Raw genomic sequence first — 23,136 nt, 5'->3', positions numbered from 1 at the left:
GAACCTCACAAAGTGATAGTACACCTCAATGTGCTTCGTTCTAGCATGGTATAATGGGTTATTAGCCAACTATATGCTACTCATGTTGTCACGATAAATGACCACTTCCCTATCCACGGGCTCACCCATATCACCAAGTAGCTTCTGAAACCAAGCTACCTCACAAGCTGCCATAGCAGCACCCCTCTACTTTGCCTCTGTACTCGACAAGGCAACTATTGGCTGCTTTTTACTGCTCCAACTCACAGCAGCACTTCCAAATGAAAACATAAAACCACTAGTAGATCTCCTGTTTGCAAACACTATCAGCCCAATTAACATCTGTGTACCCATGTAACCGTATCTCTATACGAGCCTCATCGAAAAGTCCATAATCAACTGGTGGACTTTATGTATCCATGTAATGATCTGGGTCGAGGCTCTGTCCATAGTGAAGATGTGGAGAATCCACTGCCAAACCTACTGAGCCTTCGGGCAATCCCAAAGACAATGTCGTTGAGACTCCTGAGGGGGGCCACACCTCGAGCAAGTTGTTGGTTGACCTTCAACTGCCAGCCAAGTGCCAACCGCCAAGCTCCTGTGTACCATCAGCCAAAGAAAGAGGGTGATCTTTCTAGGCCGAAAACTGTTCCAAAGCCTCTTCCAAAAATCTGAGAGGAAACGCTGTGAGAGGTCCTGTGACTGCCAATGTGCTATTGTTGACGGGGTGCCATCAATCGTTGGCATCTGGATCCTGTGGCCTAGCCGCGCTGTATATGCAAAAAAGGGAGCATCTAGAGTCTCGTCCCGATCAACGGGGTCATGCCAAGTCCACTCGCCCGGGTCCCATTGTAGGCGCGTGAGAGGTTGGCACTCCCATATCCATAGCTGCGAGAATCTCTCCCTAGCCACCTTGGCCGGTGGTGGGTCTATGTGCCACTCCCGTGCATGAAATCCAATCACCCTCACCCTTTGTAAGGTGTAGCCATTGAAATCCTCTGAGGGGAGCTTGGATCTCTCTAGCCTGCCATGGTGGGATCCAATAGAAAGTGAGCTTGGATCTCTCTAGCCTGCCATGGTGGGATCCAATAGAAAGTGAGCAGACCACTACCCTCATCCTCTCCATGGACTGCCACAAGAATATCATGTCTAGTAAACACACCTAGCCACACTGGGGGAGTCGGGTTTGGGATAGGAGTCAACCACTCGAGGAATAAGTGTGTTGATGTCGATGCCGAGCTTGTCTCTACCCTGGATCCTTGTCAAGCCTCTCTCCTGCACCTTCGAAGGTAGGTGCATGTGTGCGATCCAATCTCCAAGGGACCTGGCAAGTCCTATGCTCAATGCGCGCCATGATACATGAGGTTTGGCCCCCAACATGTGGCCACCGGGTAAACGGATTAGGGGGTTCCAGACCAATGACTGCAGAAGCCGCTCCTTTGAGGCAACGAGAGCTATCTGCCTAAGGGCTGGCCTGAGGTGATCCCATATTAACATGAAACGTTTCATCGTTTCGAAGGTTTCATTTTGTTTCGTTTCATTTTGTCTGTTTTGGACGAAACGCAAAGGTTTCAAAACGACACTTCTTATATACAAATACCAAATTTATAACATAGCCAACATAAAGATGAAGAGGCATTTTTTGGGACTAGTGGGTATGAAATTCATGATTTTGGGAGTAGGTTTTTTGGTATTTTCAAAATTTGGGCAAGAAAAGCAGAGAAAGAGAGGAGGAAAGAAACAAGTTGAAAGGGAAGCTGAGAAGAAAAGGAGAGAAAGTTGGAAGACAAGAAAAGGAGAGAAAGAGGAGGAGGGAAGAGGAGGGGTGGACCGTGGAGGAGAAGAGAGAAAGAGGAAAAGGGAAGAGGAAGAGGAGGCGTGGAGGAGAAGTGAAGGAGCGAAAAGGAGTGGACGAGGAGAAGAGGCGGAGCAACAGGTTGCGACCGAGAAGAAGCGTCGGATGCGTGAAGTGGCAAATGGGCAGCAAACAAAGACGGAAACGACGGCAAAAATTGCATTTGCAATAAAAAAACCTCCTGCCCGTTTTTTTGACCTCACTTTACATTTGGGCCAAACACTGTTTTGATGGGCAGGTTTTGTTTTGTTTCGAAACGTTTCGTGCCGTTTCGAGAGGGCAAAACAGGTTTTTATGTTACTATGGGTGATCCCATGCTCAAAGTAAACTGGCTGCAAATTTGTCCTTAGAAATTGGACTAAAATCGTGGGCCTGCATCTCTGTGAAGATCCATCTGGTACTTTGCAGCCAAGGGCCCCCTAGACTTGGGGTGCGGGCTGAAATCCGGGCCAAGAGGAAGTCCTTCCAAGGCTCACCACCGGGAAGGAGTCCTCTAACGATCAGCTTGCCTAGTAGGGCACAACTCTGAACAGTAGGGTTAACAAGGCCTAGCTCCCCTCTACGTCGTGGCTTAATGATCTCTCTCCATGCCACCTTGGCCTTGGCAGGCCTCTCGTCACTGCCGGCCCATAAGAAAATCTGGATCAACCGTTGTACTTGGCCAATTCATGCTCTAGAGAAGGCCTAGTATGAAGTGATGTACCACATGGTGGCAAGAAGAATTTGGTTCGCCACCACCACTTCACCTGCTAAGGAGAGCCTCGCAGAACTCCAGTATAAAAGCTTCTTCCGAATACTCAGAAGAAGAGGGGCGAGCTGCTCCTCAGGAGAGATATCAATGCCCACGTGGCATCCAAGATAGAGAACTAGAGTGCCCCTCGGAATCCAATGGAAAGCCTCAATTGGGCGCCAAGTCGGGGGGGGGGGGGGGGGGGTGCAGAGCCTACCCAAAAACTACATGACTTGTGCCAGTTGATTTGTGCTCCTGATCGCCTCCGTGAATCTCTGGAGATTCCCCACATCTCCTGAAAGGTAAGCTGCTGTGTCATCTGCAAACTCTGAGTCAAGCTTCTCCTACTGAGTGCGGATGGGGAGACACAATCCTTGAAGCCCAGTCTCCTGGGATGAGAGAAAACTACTCATGGCCAGACAACCTTGCCGTACCGAGGTAAGGTGCCAGACAACCTTGCCATACCGAGTGGGAAAGGGGGAATCTGTCGCCATGGGCTCCCTGAATGAGAACTTAGCCTTGCGAGGTTGAGTAAAGTCCTGAAACCCCACGAATCCACTCCACGGGGAATCCCATCCGGTTCATTGTGCCCTCCAGAAGCTCCAATCCACCCTATCATAAGCTTTCCCGAGGTCTAGGAGTAGCACTATGAGGTCCTGTTGCCGCATCTTAGCTGAAGCTGTCGCCTCCCATAAGGTGAAGATGTTGTCTAGAATGCTCGATCCTGAACAAAGCCGGTCTGAGTGCATGAATCAAGTGAGGGAGGTAAGGCTGAAGTCTCCTGCTAATGGCCTTGGCCAAGATCTTTAAGGCGGTTCCTAGAATAGTGATGGGTCTCCACTGCCGAATCTCCAATCTGCCACCACCCTCCTTAGCAATCAAGTGTATGAAACCCTCAGGGAGCCTCTTTGGCATGGCACTTGTGAGCATAATCTCATTGAAGGTAGTCGGAAGGCCGCCTTCCATGAGGTCCGAGTCACGAAGAAAGAAAGAAAGACCGGAAGCCCGTCCGCCCTCGGGCATTTTCCCTGGAAGTGTCCTCAATGCCTTCGCCAACTCCTCAGCAGTAAATGGAGTCAATAAGAATGACCGTTGAGAGGGGGGAACCACCTCTCTCATGTGCCGCTAGACCCTCGCGCGCGCGTCCATTACCTGTGGGGACAATGAGGCACCAATGAGTAGATTGGAAAAATTCCGTGGCGATGGCTCTCACATGGGGGGTTAGGGTTTAGAGATGCTGCAAACAGGCGTGGAGAGCAATGTAATATGCGGAAGCTTCGGAGAAGGATCGGTACTTCAAAACTCAGAAATCAGCACTCCTTTCGCGACGGAATTAACGCACAAAACTGAAAGACGATGTGCAGAAAAATAGAGAGAGAAGGGGGAGATGGAGAGGACACAGTATTGGGTCCCAATTACCCTCTGTAGGGCCCCCACCACGGATGGTGTATTTGCTTTATTAGAATGATGTAAATCTGAAACAAATACAAAGTACTTGACCTTTTCTTGGCTGGAAAACCTGCCCTTGACCTTCAGTCCTTCACCCCTTAGCTTTAGCAAACCCTTGGCTGTCCTGGCCCTTGAATGCTTGATGCTCTTGGTGAATTATGAGATGATTAATGGGATTATGGGCTGGGGTATTTATACCCCTCCCTTCATGCAGTCGGCTGGCTTCAGGACAGCCCACGACTGAGTCTTGTAATAAATTGTGTTCACACTTTAATAAAGTGTTTTCACACCTGTCTAGCCTGCGCATGACTCTGGGACAGCCCCTGGCTGCTGGGCATGCTGCGCATAGGTGTGGGACTGCCCCCCCACACCTGGCCGCCTGCTGTTAGGGTTTCAGTCTCTGTCGGCTGCCTGTCCAGAGGCTCTGGAGCTGGCCGACTGCCCCTCCAGCCCTTGCCTTGGCTGGTGGGCAATGTCTTGGGCCCTCCTGGCCCCTTGGGGGTGGTTCTACACCTCCCCCATGCCCATCTAAGTATGCACATGCAAACCCTTGTCCTGGGGTAGCCCTATGGGCTGACCCCATCTCTACATGCAAACTACATGCCTACAGATGTCTGGCATCCAGTTGCAAACCAGATACACAGCACATCCGACATCATTCCAGAGGGAGACTCACAGCGCGGACTGGCACTGCTTCATGTGCAGGACAATGCACACCTGACCTTGGACTCATGTGCAGGACAATGCACACCTGACCTCGGACGACTGAGATGGATCCCTGGCTGACTCGTCCCGGACTGGGCTCACATGGGACCAGTTCACCATCCCAGGTCCTGCACCTTCTGTACAGAATGTCTACGTGGCATCCAAGTGCGGGATGCACGTGACATCCCCTTCTGCTTATCTTGACGAAAGCTGCATAGCCTCCAAATAATCCGTCAATAAAGCCGGATAATCTTCGAAAAATTCTTTGTCGAGCCATACCGCTTCATGAGTTCCTCGGTCCTGAAACTTCGTGAGGAACTGTCGTAGTCTTCGGCCTGAGCCATGCTTGAAACGGTGCAGAAGGATCTGTTCTGGAACCATTACTTCTGCTTCATCAATGATGTCTGGTTCCGCTTCGTCTTTGACCGCTGAAGGGGGTGGACCTGCATATGGCTTTAACCAATTGACATGAAATACATCGTGCATAGTCCAACTCGGAGGTAGCTTTAACTGCATAGACACCTCATTAATCTTTTTCCGGATAGGGAATGGTCCGAAGCTCCTGAAAGACAACTTTGGGCATCGCTTGCCCACCTGCTTTAATCTTTGCTTCATAATCCGAAGATATACCCAATCTCCTTCCGAAAACTTCATGTCCCTTCGGTCTTTATTGGCCTGGCGAGTGTAGGCCTCTTGCGCTTTAGCCAATCTGTCTTTAACGGACTCTAGGATCTCCTGGTAAGACTCCGTCACTCTGTTCGCTTCCGGTACTGAAGACGACGTCCTGGTTAACAACGATTGGAAAGGCCTTCCAAACGCTGCCTCATATGGAGTCCTGCCAATAGCTGAAGAAAAAGAGTCATTCAAAACAGCTTGAACTAAAGGCAAAAACGATTCCCACTTACCTTGCTGATCGTGGACATAACACTTCAGCACATCAAAGGCCAACTGGTTGTATATCTCTGTCTGGCCATCTGTCTGTGGGTGGAATGCACTGTAAAAATTCAACTTAGTACCAAAATTATCAAACAATGCCCTCCAAAAATGACTGGTAAACTTGGCATCTCGGTCTGACACTATGGTCCTAGGAATTCCACCAATCGGGTACCAATGCCGAATGAATAGCTGGGCAACATCCTCGGCGGTCACATTGGCCCTGCAAGGAATAAGCATCGCAAATTTGCTGAACCTGTCAACAATAGTCAAACACTGTGTATTACGCTTACTCGGACTGGGAGGCAGATTTGTGACAAAGTCCACAGAAATGTCTTGGAAAGGACCCTCAGGAATTGGCAAAGGCTGTAACAACCCTATCTTCTTGCCACGAGGAGCTTTCACCTTTTGACAAATGTCACAGCGTTGTACATAGGTAAACACATCACGCCTCATCTTTGGCCAATAGTTTTGCCGTTATAATTTCTCCAGAGTCGAATTCATGCCCCTATGACCACCTGTAATGGCGTCATGGGCATCATGGAGAAGAGCTGCCCGGAATGATTTCATGACACACAGTCGGCCTTTGTAGTAAAGCCAACCATCGCGTATCAGAAAATGGCATGGTCCTGTGGCATCCAATGCCTGTTCCCACTGAGTATCGAATTCCTCGGAATCCGCGTACGTGTGCTTCATGTCTTCTAGTCCTGTACCAACAAGGTCCAGTCTAGTGGTCTGAATCGCAGATACTTGTCCCTTCCTGCTCAAAGCATCGGCCACTGGATTGGCCTTTCCTGGAAGGTACTCAATCATGCCACCGAACTGCTGGAATATCTGACTCCAGCGGTGTTGTCGATCACTCCACTGTGCACTTGGCATCGTCTGAATCCAGCGCAATGCCTGATGGTCAGTGCGAACCTCGAAGTCACGGCCATACAGGAAATGTTTCCAATGTTTCAAGGCCTGTATAACTGCTAGGAGTTCACGATCGTAGACTGAGTAGTTCTTCTCGGCGGGCAGTAACTTACGAGACATGTAAGCTACTGGATGACCATTCTGTTGCAATACACCTCCAATTGCGATATTACTCGCATCGGTGATCACCTGAAATGGTTCGTCCCACGAGGCAAGGGCTAAACAAGGCGCTTCTGACAAAGCCACCTTGAGGTTCTGGAATGCCTCCAACGCTCGTGGAGTCATTCGAATCTTTTGCCTCCTTGTTTTCACTCCCTTTAGCAGATCGGTGAGGTCTGCCGAGAGATCAGAAAACTTGTCAATGTGGGTGGAATATGCCTGGCATATACCCACAAATGATCTAAAGTCATAAGCAGTCTGAGGTACTTCCCAGTTAACAATCTCGGCTACTTTAGCCGGATCAAGTCGAATGCCTTCGGCACTGATTATATATCCCAAGTAATGTACCTGGAACAGATAAAATTCTGACTTCTTTTCATTGACATAGAGCTCGTTGCTTTCCAGCAACCTAAGGACTTTCTCCACATCAATGTCATGCTGCTCAACTGTAGCTGAAAATATGAGTATGTCGTCCAGAAATATGGACACACACACTCCAATCAACTCCCGGAAAATACGCATCATCATGCGGTTAAATGTAGCTGGGGCGTTCGTCAAACCAAATGGCATGACCACAAATTCATAGTGGGCCCGTTCTGTACGGAAAGCTGTCTTGGGGATGTCCCCCTCAACAATCCGAACCTGGTGGTACCCACTCTTTAAATCCAATTTAGAGAACACCTTAGCTCCATTCAGCCTCTCGAGAATATAGTCAATTCGAGGCATCGGGAATCTGCTCTTGATAGTCAGCTTGTTGAGTGCACGATAATCGACACACAACCGAGAAGACCCATCTTTCTTCTTGACAAATAAGATTGGTGCTGCAAATGGCGACACGCTGGGGCGGATGAAGCCAGCTTGCAACAATTCTTGGAGTTGGCGGTCCAACTCCGATTCCATTGCCTTAGAAAGGCGATACGGAAACTTGCTCGGGGGTTCCGAGCCTGGGAGGAGGTCAATCTTGTGATCCTCCGGTCTGGACGGGGGAAGCTGGGGAGGGAGACTGTCCCGAAGAAAAATCTTCTGGAACTTTTCATGGAGAACCGAGTACTTCTCGGAAGCACTGGCCACCGTTTGGGCTGTCTGGACGTAAATCATCGTACACTGTGCGCCTTTCCTGACTGCTCGCTTAGCCTGCAAGTGGCTTATGAGCGGAAAGTTTGGAATACCTGGCTCACACTTAATGGTCACAGGGGTGTTTGACACATTCCGATCGATCTGGAACGTGTGCTTGTCCCACTTGACATCAGGAAGAAACTTGTGAAACCACTGGATACCCAAAATTATGTCTGCTCCTACAAGAGGGGCAACCATAAAGTCACGCACAAACTCTATGCCCTGAATCACTAACTTAGCACCTCGAGCTTCATACTTGACGCTCGTTGTCATACCTGTGCTAAAACCCTCAACTTGTTTGTCCACCGGAGTCAGCTCGAAACGGGCACGCCTAGCGGCCTCTTCCGTGATCACATCCTCCGTGCTGCCGCTGTCAAACAAGACAACGACTCTCTGGCCACCTATGTAGCCAAAGGACTTGAGCAATTCGTTGCGCTCATACTCCTGGTCATGGGCGCCCTTCTGCTTATCTTCGAGCTCCCGGCTAATAATTGCTCCGACTGAAGCACCGGGGGTTGAAGAATTGGGGGTAGCCGCTGGGGTCTGTGTGGGAGCTGTGCTCACCACGGAAGCTGTGGAGGCGGCGGCGGCCTTTGGAGGCTTCTTCGGACAATCCCGAGAAGTATGTCCTTTTGTGTGACAAAAGTAACGTCTACCCTCCTTCCTGTACTGAGCAAGCTCCTCAGCACTCAACTTGCCACCTGTCTTGCCTGCCTCCGCTTTCTGGTCTGGAGTAAGCTTAGACGCATTGTTCGAGTTATTGGAGCCAGGGGCTCCCGGGCTCTGTCCTGGGGAAGACCCCGTCTGGTTCTGGCTTTTGCCCCCCGAGGCGTTAGCCTTGGGAGAAGCCGGCTGGGAAGTCTTGGGCTTGCCACCATTGTGTTTCATTTCTGCACTCTGCGCAAGCGAGAGTGCGTCCTCAAAGGTGGCTGGTCTAAACATACGCACCTCCCATTGGATTTGCGTGTCCAGGCCATACAAAAACTGCCCTTTCTTGTCCGAATCACATAAGCCTAATTGTAGACACAAGGTCGAAATTCTATTGGCAAACTGAAGGACTGGTTGCGCGTTCTGACGCGCACCCCTGAACTCGTCTTCGAGTCGCTCAAGGTAGTGGGGCGGTAAAAACCGCTGCTTAAGGTCACGGACGAACTCGTCCCACCCATAAGCTGCCATACCTGATCTGGTGTGGGCATGAGCCCACTGAGTCCACCAAGGAATGGCCTCACCTTCCAAATACCAACTGGCTAAGATCACTTTGTCAATATCTGATTTCCTAACTGCGGCAAAGTAAGCTTCAAATTGATGTAACCATGAATACAGAGTAGTGGGATCGAGTTTACCATTATACTTACTGAAGTTCATTTTCTCGGGAAAATGATTCGAGGGCGCCGCCGGTGTCAATCTAGCGTCCAGAGCTCGGAGGTAACGCTCGTGTTCCACTCGTCGCATGGCTTCGTCTTCTCGTTGTCGAATCTCCAATGCACGCATCTGCATCTCAAGCAAGGAGCTTGGCTGCGGCTGTGACCCCTCGAGAGGGTCCCTGTGACGAGGATCTGGTATCTGGGGTACGGAGGGAGAGGGAGGAGGAGATGGAAAACGCGACGCTGGAGAGCGAGAACGCTCCTTTAGAGCCAAAATCCGCGCCTTTTGCTCGTCCAACTTGGTTGTCTGGTCTGCGATTGCTCGCATCATCTGCTGGAACATGTCTTGTACACTCAAGCCGGGTGCCCTAGCTGGGCTACCTGGTGCACTCTGGTCCCATGGTTCTGGTTCTCTCTCGTCGCCGAAGTTCGCCATAGCGGGAAAATGCAGTTCCTTTCCGGAACGCAATCTGACCATCCACTATCTGTGTGGGAGACTTCCGGAGGCTTCCGGAGGCTAAAAACCAACCGTCCTTCGAGGGACAGGAGTCACTCCGAAAAGGGTAGTCCACCGGCGTCTAAAAACCAACCACACGAGCGAAAAATTTTCTGGTTTTCTTTGCTGAATCTTCGTCCTTGAAGTAGGCTCTGATACCACTGTAATATGCGGAAGCTTCGGAGAAGGATCGGTACTTCAAAACTCAGAAATCAGCACTCCTTTCGCGACGGAATTAACGCACAAAACTGAAAGACGATGTGCAGAAAAATAGAGAGAGAAGGGGGAGATGGAGAGGACACAGTATTGGGTCCCAATTACCCTCTGTAGGGCCCCCACCACGGATGGTGTATTTGCTTTATTAGAATGATGTAAATCTGAAACAAATACAAAGTACTTGACCTTTTCTTGGCTGGAAAACCTGCCCTTGACCTTCAGTCCTTCACCCCTTAGCTTTAGCAAACCCTTGGCTGTCCTGGCCCTTGAATGCTTGATGCTCTTGGTGAATTATGAGATGATTAATGGGATTATGGGCTGGGGTATTTATACCCCTGCCTTCATGCAGTCGGCTGGCTTCAGGACAGCCCACGACTGAGTCTTGTAATAAATTGTGTTCACACTTTAATAAAGTGTTTTCACACCTGTCCAGCCTGCGCATGACTCTGGGACAGCCCCTGGCTGCTAGGCATGCTGCGCATAGGTGTGGGACTGCCCCCCCACACCTGGCCGCCTGCTGTTAGGGTTTCAGTCTCTGTCAGCTGCCTGTCCAGAGGCTCTGGAGCTGGCCGACTGCCCCTCCAGCCCTTGCCTTGGCTGGTGGGCAATGTCTTGGGCCCTCCTGGCCCCTTGGGGGTGGTTCTACACCTCCCCCATGCCCATCTAAGTATGCACATGCAAACCCTTGTCCTGGGGTAGCCCTATGGGCTGACCCCATCTCTACATGCAAACTACATGCCTACAGATGTCTGGCATCCAGTTGCAAACCAGATACACAGCACATCCGACATCATTCCAGAGGGAGACTCACAGCGCGGACTGGCACTGCTTCATGTGCAGGACAATGCACACCTGACCTTGGACTCATGTGCAGGACAATGCACACCTGACCTCGGACGACTGAGATGGATCCCTGGCTGACTCGTCCCGGACTGGGCTCACATGGGACTAGTTCACCATCCCAGGTCCTGCACCTTCTGTACAGAATGTCTACGTGGCATCCAAGTGCGGGATGCACGTGACAAGCAACAGAGAGAGAACACGACTTCAGTGTATTCAGTTGATAAAATGTGAAGTACAATAGCCACATAATAAGTGACCTAAAGAGATGTGTTCACATGTCCGGCCATAAAATGTGCCGGGTGGACCAAAACACCTATAAACTGCTTATAAGTGAAACTAAGCTAAACTGGGGGAAAAAACCTCCACTAACTGAAGTAAAAAGTGCCCCAGTAATCTACTGATGATCACTAGCACTCCTCTGGGTGCATACACAGCATAAAACCCCAAAAATTCCCCTGGAGTGATATGTGATCACTGTACATCATCCACCAAAAGGAAACAAATTCAAAGCAGTGCGGAATGCTTCGAATTTCGGACGTGGTAATGCCTTGGTGAAGATGTCTGCCACATTCTGATCTGTAGGACAGTAGATCAGACTGATATCTCCTGCCTGGAGTCTCTCCCGAACAAAATGATAGTGAATCTCAATGTGTTTCGTGCGAGCATGAAACACAGGATTCCTGGCCACAGCAATGGCACTCTGACTATCAGTATAGATAGGTGTAGGCTCCTCCACTGAAATATCCATATCAGTCATGAGACGACGCAGCCAAACACACTCAACAGTAGTAGTGCAGGCTGCTCTGTACTCTGCCTCACAAGACGAAGTGGCCACTGTGGTCTGTTTCTTGCTTAGCCAAGAAATGCATGAAGAGCCAAGAAAGAAACAATTTCCACTAGTGGAATGTCTGGTATCATAATCACCAGCCCAATCTGAATCACTGTAAGCGTATAACTGCATGTCATCCCCCTCAGGATAAAGCAATCCAAGAGACAAGGTACCTTGCAAATAACGGAATACACGCTTCACAGCTTGCCAATGTGACAATCGCGGGCTGTGCATGAATCTGCTCAACTGAGAGACTGCATACTGAATATCTGGCCTTGTATTACACAAGTAAATAAGGCACCCAACAGCCCAAACATATGTAGTGGCATCAAAGGAAATACTGTCATCTTGTAGTGACAGTTTCATCCCAGGCTCCATAGGAGTACTAATAGGCTTGCAATCCTGAAATTTAAACTTCTCCAGAAGTTTAGCAACATACCGTGATTGCAACAACCCAATGCCTCTGTTATCCTGCACAAACTGTATGCCCAAATAGTAGTGTACAAGCCCCAAGTCAGACATGTCAAAGGTCTGTTGTTGCAGTATCTCTTTAAAAGCTGCAATTTTGTCATCATTTGATCCCATGAGCAAGAGATCATCCACATAAAGACTGATGACCAGCAGATCTGTCTCTTCTTTCTTTACATACAGAGTGGCTTCTGATGGACTGTTCACAAAGCCTTGAGTGAGCAGGAAAGCATCTATCTTTGCATACCAAGCTCGTGGAGCTTGTTTCAAACCATACAAGGCCTTTTTCAGCCTGCATACTTTCCCCTCATGACCATGTTCTGCAAAACCCATGGGCTGATATACATAAACTTTCTCCTCGAGGTCCCCATGTAGGAATGCAGTCTTTATGTCTAACTGGTGAACAACCCAACTACGATGTGCAGCCAATGCAATGACACACCTAAGTGTCGACATACGGGATGTAGGAGCAAATGTCTCCTCATAATCAATGCCCTTTTTCTGTGCATAGCCCTTTGCAACTAGACGGGCTTTGTACCTGTCAATGGATCCATCTGCATGTCTTTTCAACTTATAGACCCATTTAGTACCAATTGCTTTCTTGCCTTTGGGCAGATCAACCAAATTCCATGTTTGATTCCTTTTAATAGAATCAAGCTCATCTTGCATGGCTTTGTTCCAATGCACATTATCTCGTGCATCCACAAATGAATCAGGCTCATCATCATCTTGTAAACTGGCTGCCATAACCAGATTCAAATCCATGATGTGTGCATGCTCATTGGTCCGTGTCTCCCTACGAGTACGACCAGCAAGAGGACCCTCTAAATGGCTGTCCTGTAATGTCCTCAAATACCAGCTAGGTATGTGTCTGACCTGTGGTGCCTGCTGCCCCATATTTGGTTCAGCTTCTGGCTCAATTTGCTGCTGAATTTCTGCACCATCTTCATCATTTGCTGGCTGTCCTGTACCCTCATGAGTTGGATCACCAACTGTGGAATGAAACTCCATAGGTAGTAGACCTTCAAACACATCATTTTCAGCCTGATTTGCATCATAACCAGCCATGGATATTTCTGATTTTTCATCAAAAATCACATCCCGACTAGTGAATATCTTCCTGGAGAGTGGGTCAAATAACCGGTAGCCCTTGCTCTCACGGCTATACCCAACAAAAATGCATTTTGTGGCTTTATCATCCAACTTCCTCCTCAACTCTTTGGGTATGTGTGCATATGCAAGACACCCAAAGATACGAAAATGTGATACCGAAGGCTTGCGGCCATGCCAAGCCTCAAAAGGAGTAATGGAAACCAATGCCTTTGTGGGACATCGATTCAAAATATGACAATCACACTTGACAGCTTCCACCCAAAAGATATGTGGTAGCCTCTTTGCCTTTAGCATACATCTGGCCATCTCCATGAGTGACCGATTCTTCCTTTCTGCAACCCCATTCTGCTGTGGAGTATAAGGAGTAGTATACCGATGTTTTATACCTCTACTCCCAAGAAAGGAATTCAGCATGTGTGACATATATTCCCCCCCTCGGTCAGAACGGAGAGTCTTGACCTTGCATTCTGACTCTGTCTCAGCAAGTGCTACAAAGGCCAAAAATGCATCATATACCTGTGATTTCTGTGTCAAAGGATAGACCCAGCATATACGAGAGAAGTCATCAATAAATGTTGCAAAATAGAAGCAACCACCTAATGACTTCGTCTGCATGGGACCACAAAGATCACTGTGTATAAGCTGCAACTTTGCAGTTGCTCGTAGAGCTTGATCACGTGGGAAGGAAAACCTATGCATTTTTCCCAAAATACATCCTTCACAAATGTGATCTGGAGGCTTCTGCATGAGAGGTAGATCTGTAAACATGTTATGTCGCTGCATAAGCATAAGACTACCAAAATTTACATGCCCCATGCGAGCATGCCATAACTCCGCATCAACCATAGCTGGAGTAAGAGTGAATGCATTATAAGCAGACTGATCCACTGGCTGAAATGCATCCAACTGATAAAGTCCATGACATAATGTACCAGTAAGCATCAAGTTCAAAGCATTAGCTTTGTCTCTGACCATGCATTTATCATCATCAAAGTGGACTTGCATACCACAATGTGCTAAAGAAGAAATGGACAACAAATTCTTCTTTATCCCTGGTACATATTAGGCATCTGTAAGGCGGAGAATGGAGCCATCAATGGCTGTGAGCTGAATCTCCCCAATGCCAGGAACTGAATATGAAGCATTGTTGGCACACTGAACAGTTTTGCCAACAGGGGCAGGGCCAACATGACTAAACAAATCCCTGCGAGATGTGATATGCTTTGAGGCACCACTATCAAAATACCAAGTACATGCATGCTCTGTTATACTGAGTGCCTGTGAAGACCAAGAGGCATCATAGCTGCATGTATAAAAACAGTAATCCCTGTCCTCAACAAAAGAAGCAGTCTCTGGAGGAGCTTTAGAAGCATCATTAACAGACATCCCAGCTTCCTTTGCCTTCTCTTTGGCAATCCTCTTCCTACATTCAGTGATGTAGTGACCTGGCTTCTTACAGTAATGACATTTGCCCTTCTTCTTGGGCTGTCCATCACCTTTCTTGGTATCCTGAGATGAACCACCATCAGCTGAATTCTGATTTGAACTCTTTGGCTGAGTTTTTCCCTCCCCCTTTTGACATGTAGTAAATGCTTGTTCAGCACTTGTGTTCATATTCATATTCTTCCTCATTTGCTGTTCTTGTAGCAAGAGAGCAACAAGTTCCTGATACTTGAGGGGTTCAACAGCATTCCTCATGCTGAGGTTCAAAGAGGTATGAAAAGCCAAGTAAGATCTTGGCAAAGAGTGCAAGATGGTGGACACAAGCTGTGTCTCAGGAATAATCTCATCCACATTGATGAGTTGCTCTCTCAAATCCTGCAGCTTGTTTAAGTGGCTAGACATATCATCTCCTTCATTCATTTTCTGATTTTCCAGCTCTCTTTTCAAAAATGAGATCCGAGCCTCATTACGAGCAGCATACATCTGCTCCAATGTCACCCATGCATTCTGTGAAGAGCCAGCTGAACGAATATGAGGTATAATAGACCTCTGTACTGACAATGCAATGAGTGACAAAGCTTGTGCATCTTTGGCATCCCATGTCTTCTGAGCATTTGTTCTTTGAACAGGCACTGGCTGACCTGGAGCCTGTACCTGTTGTCCTCGTCCACGAGCACCCCCTTGGGGAGGAGTCTCTGGAGCCAATGGACCTGGACGTGGTTCGTCACCACTAACAAAATCCCAAAGACCTTTTGCCACAAGCACATTTTTCAGCATAAAACTCCACAAGGAGTAGTTCGTGCCGTCCAATTTGTTTTCCTTACACAAATACGTGAATACATCACTCTGCTGGTGATTTGCCATTATGCCTATGCACAATGTTGTACCTGTGTATCAAAAATTCCAATAGCAAGAACCCTGAAAACAACTGTACTCCACTGAATACAGTTCACCCAAATATGCCAGCACTCTCAATCCTTTGAATGTGCAGCTCAATGCACCAATGACTGAGTAGAGCAGCAAAAATGGCGTACACAATGCCAAAATGCCCCAAAAATGCCCAAAATTACTGCACCCAAAACTCTGCAAAAAGCCTGTAGACTTCTTTGCTAGAAAGTCTGCCTGTAGTGCCTGTAGATTTTCACAAAGAAAATAGAATTGCCCAAAAAACAAAATTTGTATTGCTTACCACAGTGTGATGTTAACAGGTACAAGTTGACTGCAATGTGAATGACTTGACTGTTGTACTGTGCAGGTACAGTTTACTGTACGGAGCAGATTGCAGGTACAGTTGAAGTACGGCGGTGTACTCAGACGGGGCACTGTACTGAACAGTGCGAACAGGTACTTTGCAGGTATGAAGGCCAATGGAGAGTTAGGGTTAGGGTTTAGAGATGCTGCAAACAGGCGTGGAGAGCAACAGAGAGAGAACACGACTTCAGTGTATTCAGTTGATAAAATGTGAAGTACAATAGCCACATAATAAGTGACCTAAAGAGATGTGTTCACATGTCCGGCCATAAAATGTGCCGGGTGGACCAAAACACCTATAAACTGCTTATAAGTGAAACTAAGCTAAACTGGGGGAAAAAACCTCCACTAACTGAAGTAAAAAGTGCCCCAGTAATCTATTGATGATCACTAGCACTCCTCTGGGTGCATACACAGCATAAAACCCAACACAGAAGGAAGCTCTGGCATGGTATCTGTACTTCACCCTCCTCTCCTCTATGGATCTAATCTCCGTGCGGGTGGCACCAAGTTGATTCTCAATCCACGGTCTATGTGGGGAACTCTCTTGAAGCCGTGCTGCCGCTGTAAGTAAGACAGACCCCTCTTTAGACTCCTCTCATGCTCCCGAAATCCCTCCAATCTGCTCTGGGCTGCCTCTTGTAAGAAATTGCTGATCTCCCCTAGTCCCACATCCAATGTGCACGTAGCAAAGCTTGAAATAAAGTCCAGTTCGGCCCATATTTGCTCTAGCCTGCTGCAGATCTTGGGAGTCTGAATGAGGCTATCTAGAATCCTAGAGCTCGCGTGCCTGTCCTGCTTCTAGGGGTCCTCTTAGGATAGAATAACCGGAGTGTGATTTGAAAAAGTAGTACGTGCCAAGATACCGATCATGCCCCCACGGCCGCAAGCCCACTCATCAACATAAAACCTGTCAAGTCTAGAGAGGTTGGGGCCGGTGCTCCTCCTATCCGATTGCGAGAAGCTAAGTCTCCCAAGGCTACGCCCAAACTCTGGAAGATGCCAAGGGTCTTGTCCCCTAAGTGCCGGTATCATCTCCTCCCATGCAAAGTCCTCTGCTCTTGAGACTATGGCCATGCCTCCTCCAAGTCTGTCCTCTACTGCCTCTATCATGTTAAAGTCTCCACCCATGCATCAAAAGTCAGCCCGGGGAAGGGCTTGCTGGATTTTGCTCCAAAATAGGGCTCTACTTGTAGCGGCATTCGGGGCATAGACATTGAGGAGGCCAACGCAATCCTCTCCAATCAAAATGGTAACCCACTGTGCTTGCCCAGGAACTATCAATTCTGAGCCTGTCACTGTTGGGAAAAGCTGCTCATTGACAGAAATACAAACTCCTCCCCGAGTCCGTGAAGGGTCGAAGGATGGAGACCAGAAAGTGTGACTCCTGCCTGGTAAAATCTTCCCGCATCAACTGGTGCCCCTCAGAAAGATTATGCTCCTAGAGGAAAAGAATGTCGATAGGTCCCCCAATTGTAGCTCTTTGAAGCTCTCCTCTAACCCTTGTCTCTGAAACAACTGAGGCCCCCCTAAACCCTGAATGTTCGATGAGACTGTCCGCATATCAATCTCTGTGGGAGGCGGAACTAGCGGAATTTCCCTCCACTCGAAGAGCCTTGGGCAAGGATTTAGACGGGGAATAATCACAATTCATCTTCGGACGAAGGTGCGCCAAGTAGGCGCGGATCATGTCGTCCATGTGACGCCACTCTGTCCGAGCGCAAAAATATGCATACTCCGAACTCTATCGATCGCAATGGAGGTACGTGTAAGAAGGGGAGAGAGGTTCTGTGACCAAAATATGCATGACACAAAAAGCTGCACCTTCAGGTTGGAGGCCACCATCTCCTCGTCCTGGTCTTTGTGGCTTGAGCCTCCAAGCTTCATCCTAGCCAATGTCCATAGATGGGTGAGTACGTCAGTGATGTGAAGGTGGTGAAGACGATGGGAGAGCTCAACCTTCTGTCCTTGGATGGCGGCAGCCACCAACTCCGAGTCCCATTCTGTCCCTGGGGCTGCACTCAAAGGGAAAGAGAAGATCATTGCGCCATCCTCTGGCGTAGAGGGTCTGGAGTGGTGGAAGACATTGGAAGAAATTATAATCCACTGGCTGCCCCATGATCCTGGGGGGGGCCCACCTCGGGACTTTGGTGGGAGAGCCCTCATCGGGAAAGCGGCAATGGTCATCTCTACCGGCTCAGAAAAACGGTGAATCAAGCGGCGAACGGAACTCACCGGCTGCCTCTGCTCCGGGTTGGGGACTGTTGGGATCGACGGGAGTGCTTTGGAGAGGCGGAGGGAGGGGCGAGGGCGGGCTTTGATGAGGACAACATGGCAAAAGGAACTGTTGTGGGAAGAGCTGGGGGCGAGAGGCCGGAGAGGGGCGCAACTTGGAGTGATCCATTGGAGAGGGAAGGCTGCTGGGAGAAGCTCGCCGAGGGCTCGGTGGGGTCTACCGGCCTCACTGGACATTGAGAGCTGGGGGAGGAATCATGACGGGAATTGGCTGCCAAACCGGAGGGGCTGAAGGGGCCCACTCCATGAGTGGAGGGGGCCCGTCAGCAATAGGTGGGTGTTGTGATAAATGCTCAAAACAGTTCTTTGACAGAACCGAATCCTCTTGTACTCTGCCAGCCTGGCATGCGCGGCCGCGACACTCAGATTTGGTGGTTGGTTGATGGCCCGCGGGCTTGGGTCAACCGTCCTCCACTCTCCGACAGCTGGATCATCTGCGGTCGGGACCTGGTGCTCCGGTGCGTGAGAACCTCCCTCTCTCTCTACCATTGGTGAGGATCTGAACAAGAAATTGGGGGAGGGGGGGAAAGGCGGCTTCTTGGACTGACACTGAGGGCAAGCTCTAACTAGATATTCCATGTGCCTGCAAATGAAGCATTGGCCTAGAGCTAGAAGGCTTGAATATTCCACTTGTTGAATGATGGTGTTGCCCGGAAGGCATCGAATAGATATGACATGAGGCACAGAATCCAGTGAGGCGACACAAATGCGAAGGGATGGAATACCGGCTACCTGTGCGAGGGCTGAAGCAGCAGTTGGGGGGGGGGATTCCATCACTCTCTCGATGGCACCACCAATAAGCGGGAGAAGAGGAAGGTATTCCTTCCTAAGGCTTGGGAAGCAGATTGTCACTAGGAAGCTCGACAAACTGAGAAGTTTGCCCGAAGACAATGGAGGGGGCGAAGGAAAAGGAGGGGAGAGGCTTCGGGCTGAGACGATGGATTAGAGGCAATGGGGGGGGGGAGCGGGCTGAGGAGAGGGCGAGAGGGAAGGGGAGAGGCGGGGCACAGCTGAAAAGGAAAGGGAGGCAGGGGGGAGGCGAAGGGTGAGCGAGAGAGGAAAGGCGGGGAGGGGAGGAGGGGAGCATGCAGGCGGAGAGAGGGGGGGTGCGTGCAGGCAGAGAGGGGGAGGCCAGGGCAGGCGACGGGCACCGGGGTGGGGGGGGGTGGGGTTGGCTGCGCAGGAAGGAGAGGGAGCGACAGGGACGCGCTGTACAAACTTCACTTCTTTTCTCTTCTCTTCTCCTGGTTTCACATTTCACTCCTACAATGGGTTTGAAAAGATAGGGACCGAAATGCTTTAAAAAAAAAAATGCAAGTGTGGGTACATAATTTAGATGTCACTAGGGTAGTTTTGAACCCAGATCCTCAATGATAAGGGGCATGGGTGCTACCACTGTGCTATAGCCCAGGAGGTTAGGGACCGAAGTGTTGGAGGCAGGGGTTCGGCAATCTGGTTGAGGGGATGCGAAGAAAAAAGAAGTTTGGTATCACGACTGGTCAAGGTGCAAATGCAACGTTCAGTGGGTTGAGGGGCCTGCAAATTCTTCTGTAACATGACAATCCAAATGACTCCAAAGCAATTGGGTAAAATAAGTACTTTGAGTTGAGGTGGTTTGTGTGGGGAGAAGTCCGTAAAGCCCTATGTTGGAGTAACTGATGTCTCGGTCAGTGGGTGTCTGTATTGCAAATGCTGGCAATGGATCATACCTTTTGACTCTTCTGAATCTGAAATCGATCTGAAAAAAAGAAAAAAACGTTGCAAGTGTTTCTTGTATTCTCAAGCTCCATTCTTCTAGAAATTCTATTATAGTCAGATGGAGACGGCTTTACTGCCAAGAACTTAAAGAATGAGGGCAAGCCAAAAGACTCTTGACTGCTCTTCTCGTCTGTCATCTGCAATCTCCACGCTTGAGTAACAAACAGCCCCTTTCCATAGGTGTGTGTGGCTAATAGTAAGTCAAATAAAGAGCTGGTTTGAATAAGTTCGTTTCTGTACGTCAATAATTGTGTGTAATTCCTGTGACATCGAAAAAAAAGCATGTAGCTTTCACCCAATCATAAAGGGACAATTTAAAATAAAAGAAAAACTAGGGGTTTTGGTTAGTCCTTAATATCTGGATCGGTATATGTAGTTTGGTTTGTAGGAATGGAGGAGGCTATCAACGGAAGCCCCTCCAACAACTGCCAACCAGAATCTTTGTTTTAGTCCATAATTGGAATAACTGAGGTCTTTCCAAAATATTTTCTTTGACATGTTTATAAGATGAAACAAGTGTTTTATGTCATTACAGGTGGACATGATTGTGGTAACGGATGGGAGTAGAATCTTGGGGCTAGGGGATCTTGGTGTACAGGGGATTGGGATTCCGATAGGTAAGCTTGACTTGTATGTGGCTGCAGCGGGCATCAATCCTCAAAGGGTAAGAGCTCATCAGTTAAAATGGCGGACTTATTTCTTCACATTTTAACAGTTGCAGAAGCCAATCCTGCCATAGCAATTTAAGCACATTTGTGACTGCTGTAAAGCACATGGAATTTTATGTCCAGGTGCTGCCAGTTATGATTGATGTTGGTACAAATAACAAAAAGCTCCTAGAAAATCCTTTGTGTAAGTGCCGATATTAGCAGCATTTTTGTTTGGTAAGAGTAGTTCAATGGATAGATTTTGTTATAGATTCAATCTGGACATTATTTTGATTTTTTTGAGTTGGAAGTGCAATTGTAAAAGGTTACGTGCACTGTAATCTTGGAGTTAAGTGCTTTTTGACAATGCCTTACTGTGTATTTCCTCTATGGTTTTAGATCTGGGGCTCCAGAAACCGAGGCTAGAGGGCGAGGAGTATTTGAGTGTCATTGATGAGTTTATGGAGGCAGTGTATACTCGTTGGCCTAATGTCATTGTCCAAGTATGGTTTTGTTTACCTTTGGCAACACTTGCCCACTGTATATGTTCACTTCTCCAATGCATGTAAGCATCTTATTCTAATTTGAATTGAAATTTTGTGCTAGTTTGAAGATTTTCAAAGCAAATGGGCATTCAAGCTTTTGGACCGTTATCGCCATAATTGCCGCATGTTCAATGATGATATCCAGGTCTGATAAAAAAACACTAGCAGCTCTGATTTTTACTTGACAATGTGTTTCGTAAATGTGCAGTTTAAGTTGATAATTTATAAATTTTGAGGCAAAGCCTTGTGCACACGATACATGTTGATGCCAGTTTCAACAAAAATGGATGTCATCACTGACAAGATTAAGGTGTGATTTATGCAAGTTAGCATGTGCATCCCTCTGTACCAATGATGTCATCTTTCTGAGATATGATTTATACAACTAAGCATATGCATTATTCTGTACCACTAATAACATGTGATTTATGGAACACAGCCCCTCCTGATCTGTTAACTCCTCCTGATATACATGTAGGCTGAATGCCAAGGGTAGTTCTTTAAATGAGGCAATTCTTTTTTGAGACTATAGAGCCTTCCTGTAAAAAGAATGTTGTAACTCTCAAGGGTTTCCATAAAATAGTCTGGTGCAGACCAATCATCACAATCCCATAGAGACATGGAGAAAGAAAGAAAGTAATATTAACGTCTTCAAAAGATACAATGGGTCTATGAGACCAAAGTATGAAAACGAATCCATGGAATTACGTGGATACATGTGAGAGTACAATGCAAGGTGGAGCTTATGTATGAGCTTTCATGGTCTCATGGGCCACCCCCCCTGGTTGGCTTGTCGAGTCCCATTTTCTCTTCTCTTTGTAATGAGAAATCATCCATTTCTTGAATAAAGCCCCATTTCTGGGCAGGGGCCGAACACAATAAGGCTGCCTTCCTATGTGCAGGCTGATAATGGCCAAGGCTTCAGCGGAGCCACAGCAGGTTGGGGGGGAGAGGGGCCTCTTGTCCAGGCGCCCAATGAGCAGTCAAGTGTGACAACATTATTATTAGGGTTGGCCAGCCAACTAGCCCAAAAGTCACTATAAATAGAGGGCTATTGCTGAGAGTTATATCATTCATTCATTCATTCATTCGTCATCGCGTCATTGAGAGCTCAGGAGCTGTGCTACCATTGAGTATCTTTATTCCATTGTAAATAAGTCATGCATACGAATACATCAGTAGGTTAGGTCATATCTTTATCTATTTTGTATCTTGTATGAGGGAGAAGTATGTGCATGGGTTCAAGACTCTGATTAGGCGTTAATCCTCAGATTTATGGTGATAAACTAATCCCAAACTGCTTCCGTAAAGCACCCATATTACGGTTCTGGGCTTTTCAACAGCTACTGATGCATATAGTCTCCAAGATCTCCTGAGACCTTACTAGCCTCTGGTATGTCCTGTACACCTGACTGCTGAAGTGTTTGAAGGCACCTTCTTCTTTGACTCTGGAGCACTCTGCATCCTACATATCCTCCTGTGGTTCCGGCTCAACCTGCATCACGGATTTCGTTTATCTGGCTGTACTGAAATGGGCACATCAATCACATTGGGTTCCCCCTCTCCCGTGGTTCCAGCTCAACCTGCATCACGGATTTCCTTTATCTGGCTGTACTGAAATGGGCACATCAATCACATTGGGCTCCCCCTCTACATCCTGTTTCTCAGATACTGCATTTCTACTCACAGGCATTTTGGAAGTCTCCCTCTCCACCATGGCTATCCATTCTTTGAATTTCTCAAGGGCCTGTGACTTCTTCTTGAAAAAATATACCCTTGTTTTCCTACTGAAATCATCAATATAAGGCATTACCAAGTGATTGTGTAGACATGGGTCCGCATAATTCCGAATGAACCAGCTCCAGCATGATGCTGGGACTTGTGCAATGGAAACATGTGTTTCTTTCCATGCAAGGAAGCAACGCATATAGCTCTGCATGTCTTTGATTGTTGGCAAACCATCCACCATTCCTTTCTCCTGCATCTTTGCCAAATTTCGGAGAGGTAAGCGGCAGAATCGTTTGTGC

General features: G+C 48.1%; 1 protein-coding gene across 1 annotated transcript in view; it reads left to right on the top strand.

Annotated features, from left to right (window-relative positions):
* LOC147641608 (NAD-dependent malic enzyme, mitochondrial-like) overlaps window positions 1–21,583 on the top strand; it is a 92,811-nt gene extending 71,228 nt beyond the window's left edge. Inside the window, exons 5-8 of the mRNA XM_086793712.1 lie at window positions 20,453–20,581; window positions 20,709–20,769; window positions 20,964–21,067; window positions 21,171–21,583. Of these exons, the coding sequence (XP_086649838.1) occupies window positions 20,453–20,581; window positions 20,709–20,769; window positions 20,964–21,067; window positions 21,171–21,260 (384 nt within the window). The 3' untranslated portion in view covers window positions 21,261–21,583. The remainder of the gene's footprint in view (window positions 1–20,452; window positions 20,582–20,708; window positions 20,770–20,963; window positions 21,068–21,170) is intronic.
* Window positions 21,584–23,136: the final 1,553 nt, after the last annotated feature.

Source organism: Cibotium barometz, chromosome 1, assembly GCF_041138505.1.
Source record: "Cibotium barometz isolate CiBa-2024 chromosome 1, ASM4113850v1, whole genome shotgun sequence".
Lineage (NCBI taxonomy): Eukaryota > Viridiplantae > Streptophyta > Polypodiopsida > Cyatheales > Cibotiaceae > Cibotium > Cibotium barometz.
Note: the sequence above shows the minus strand (reverse complement) of the source record. Positions and strands in the feature narration are given on the sequence as shown.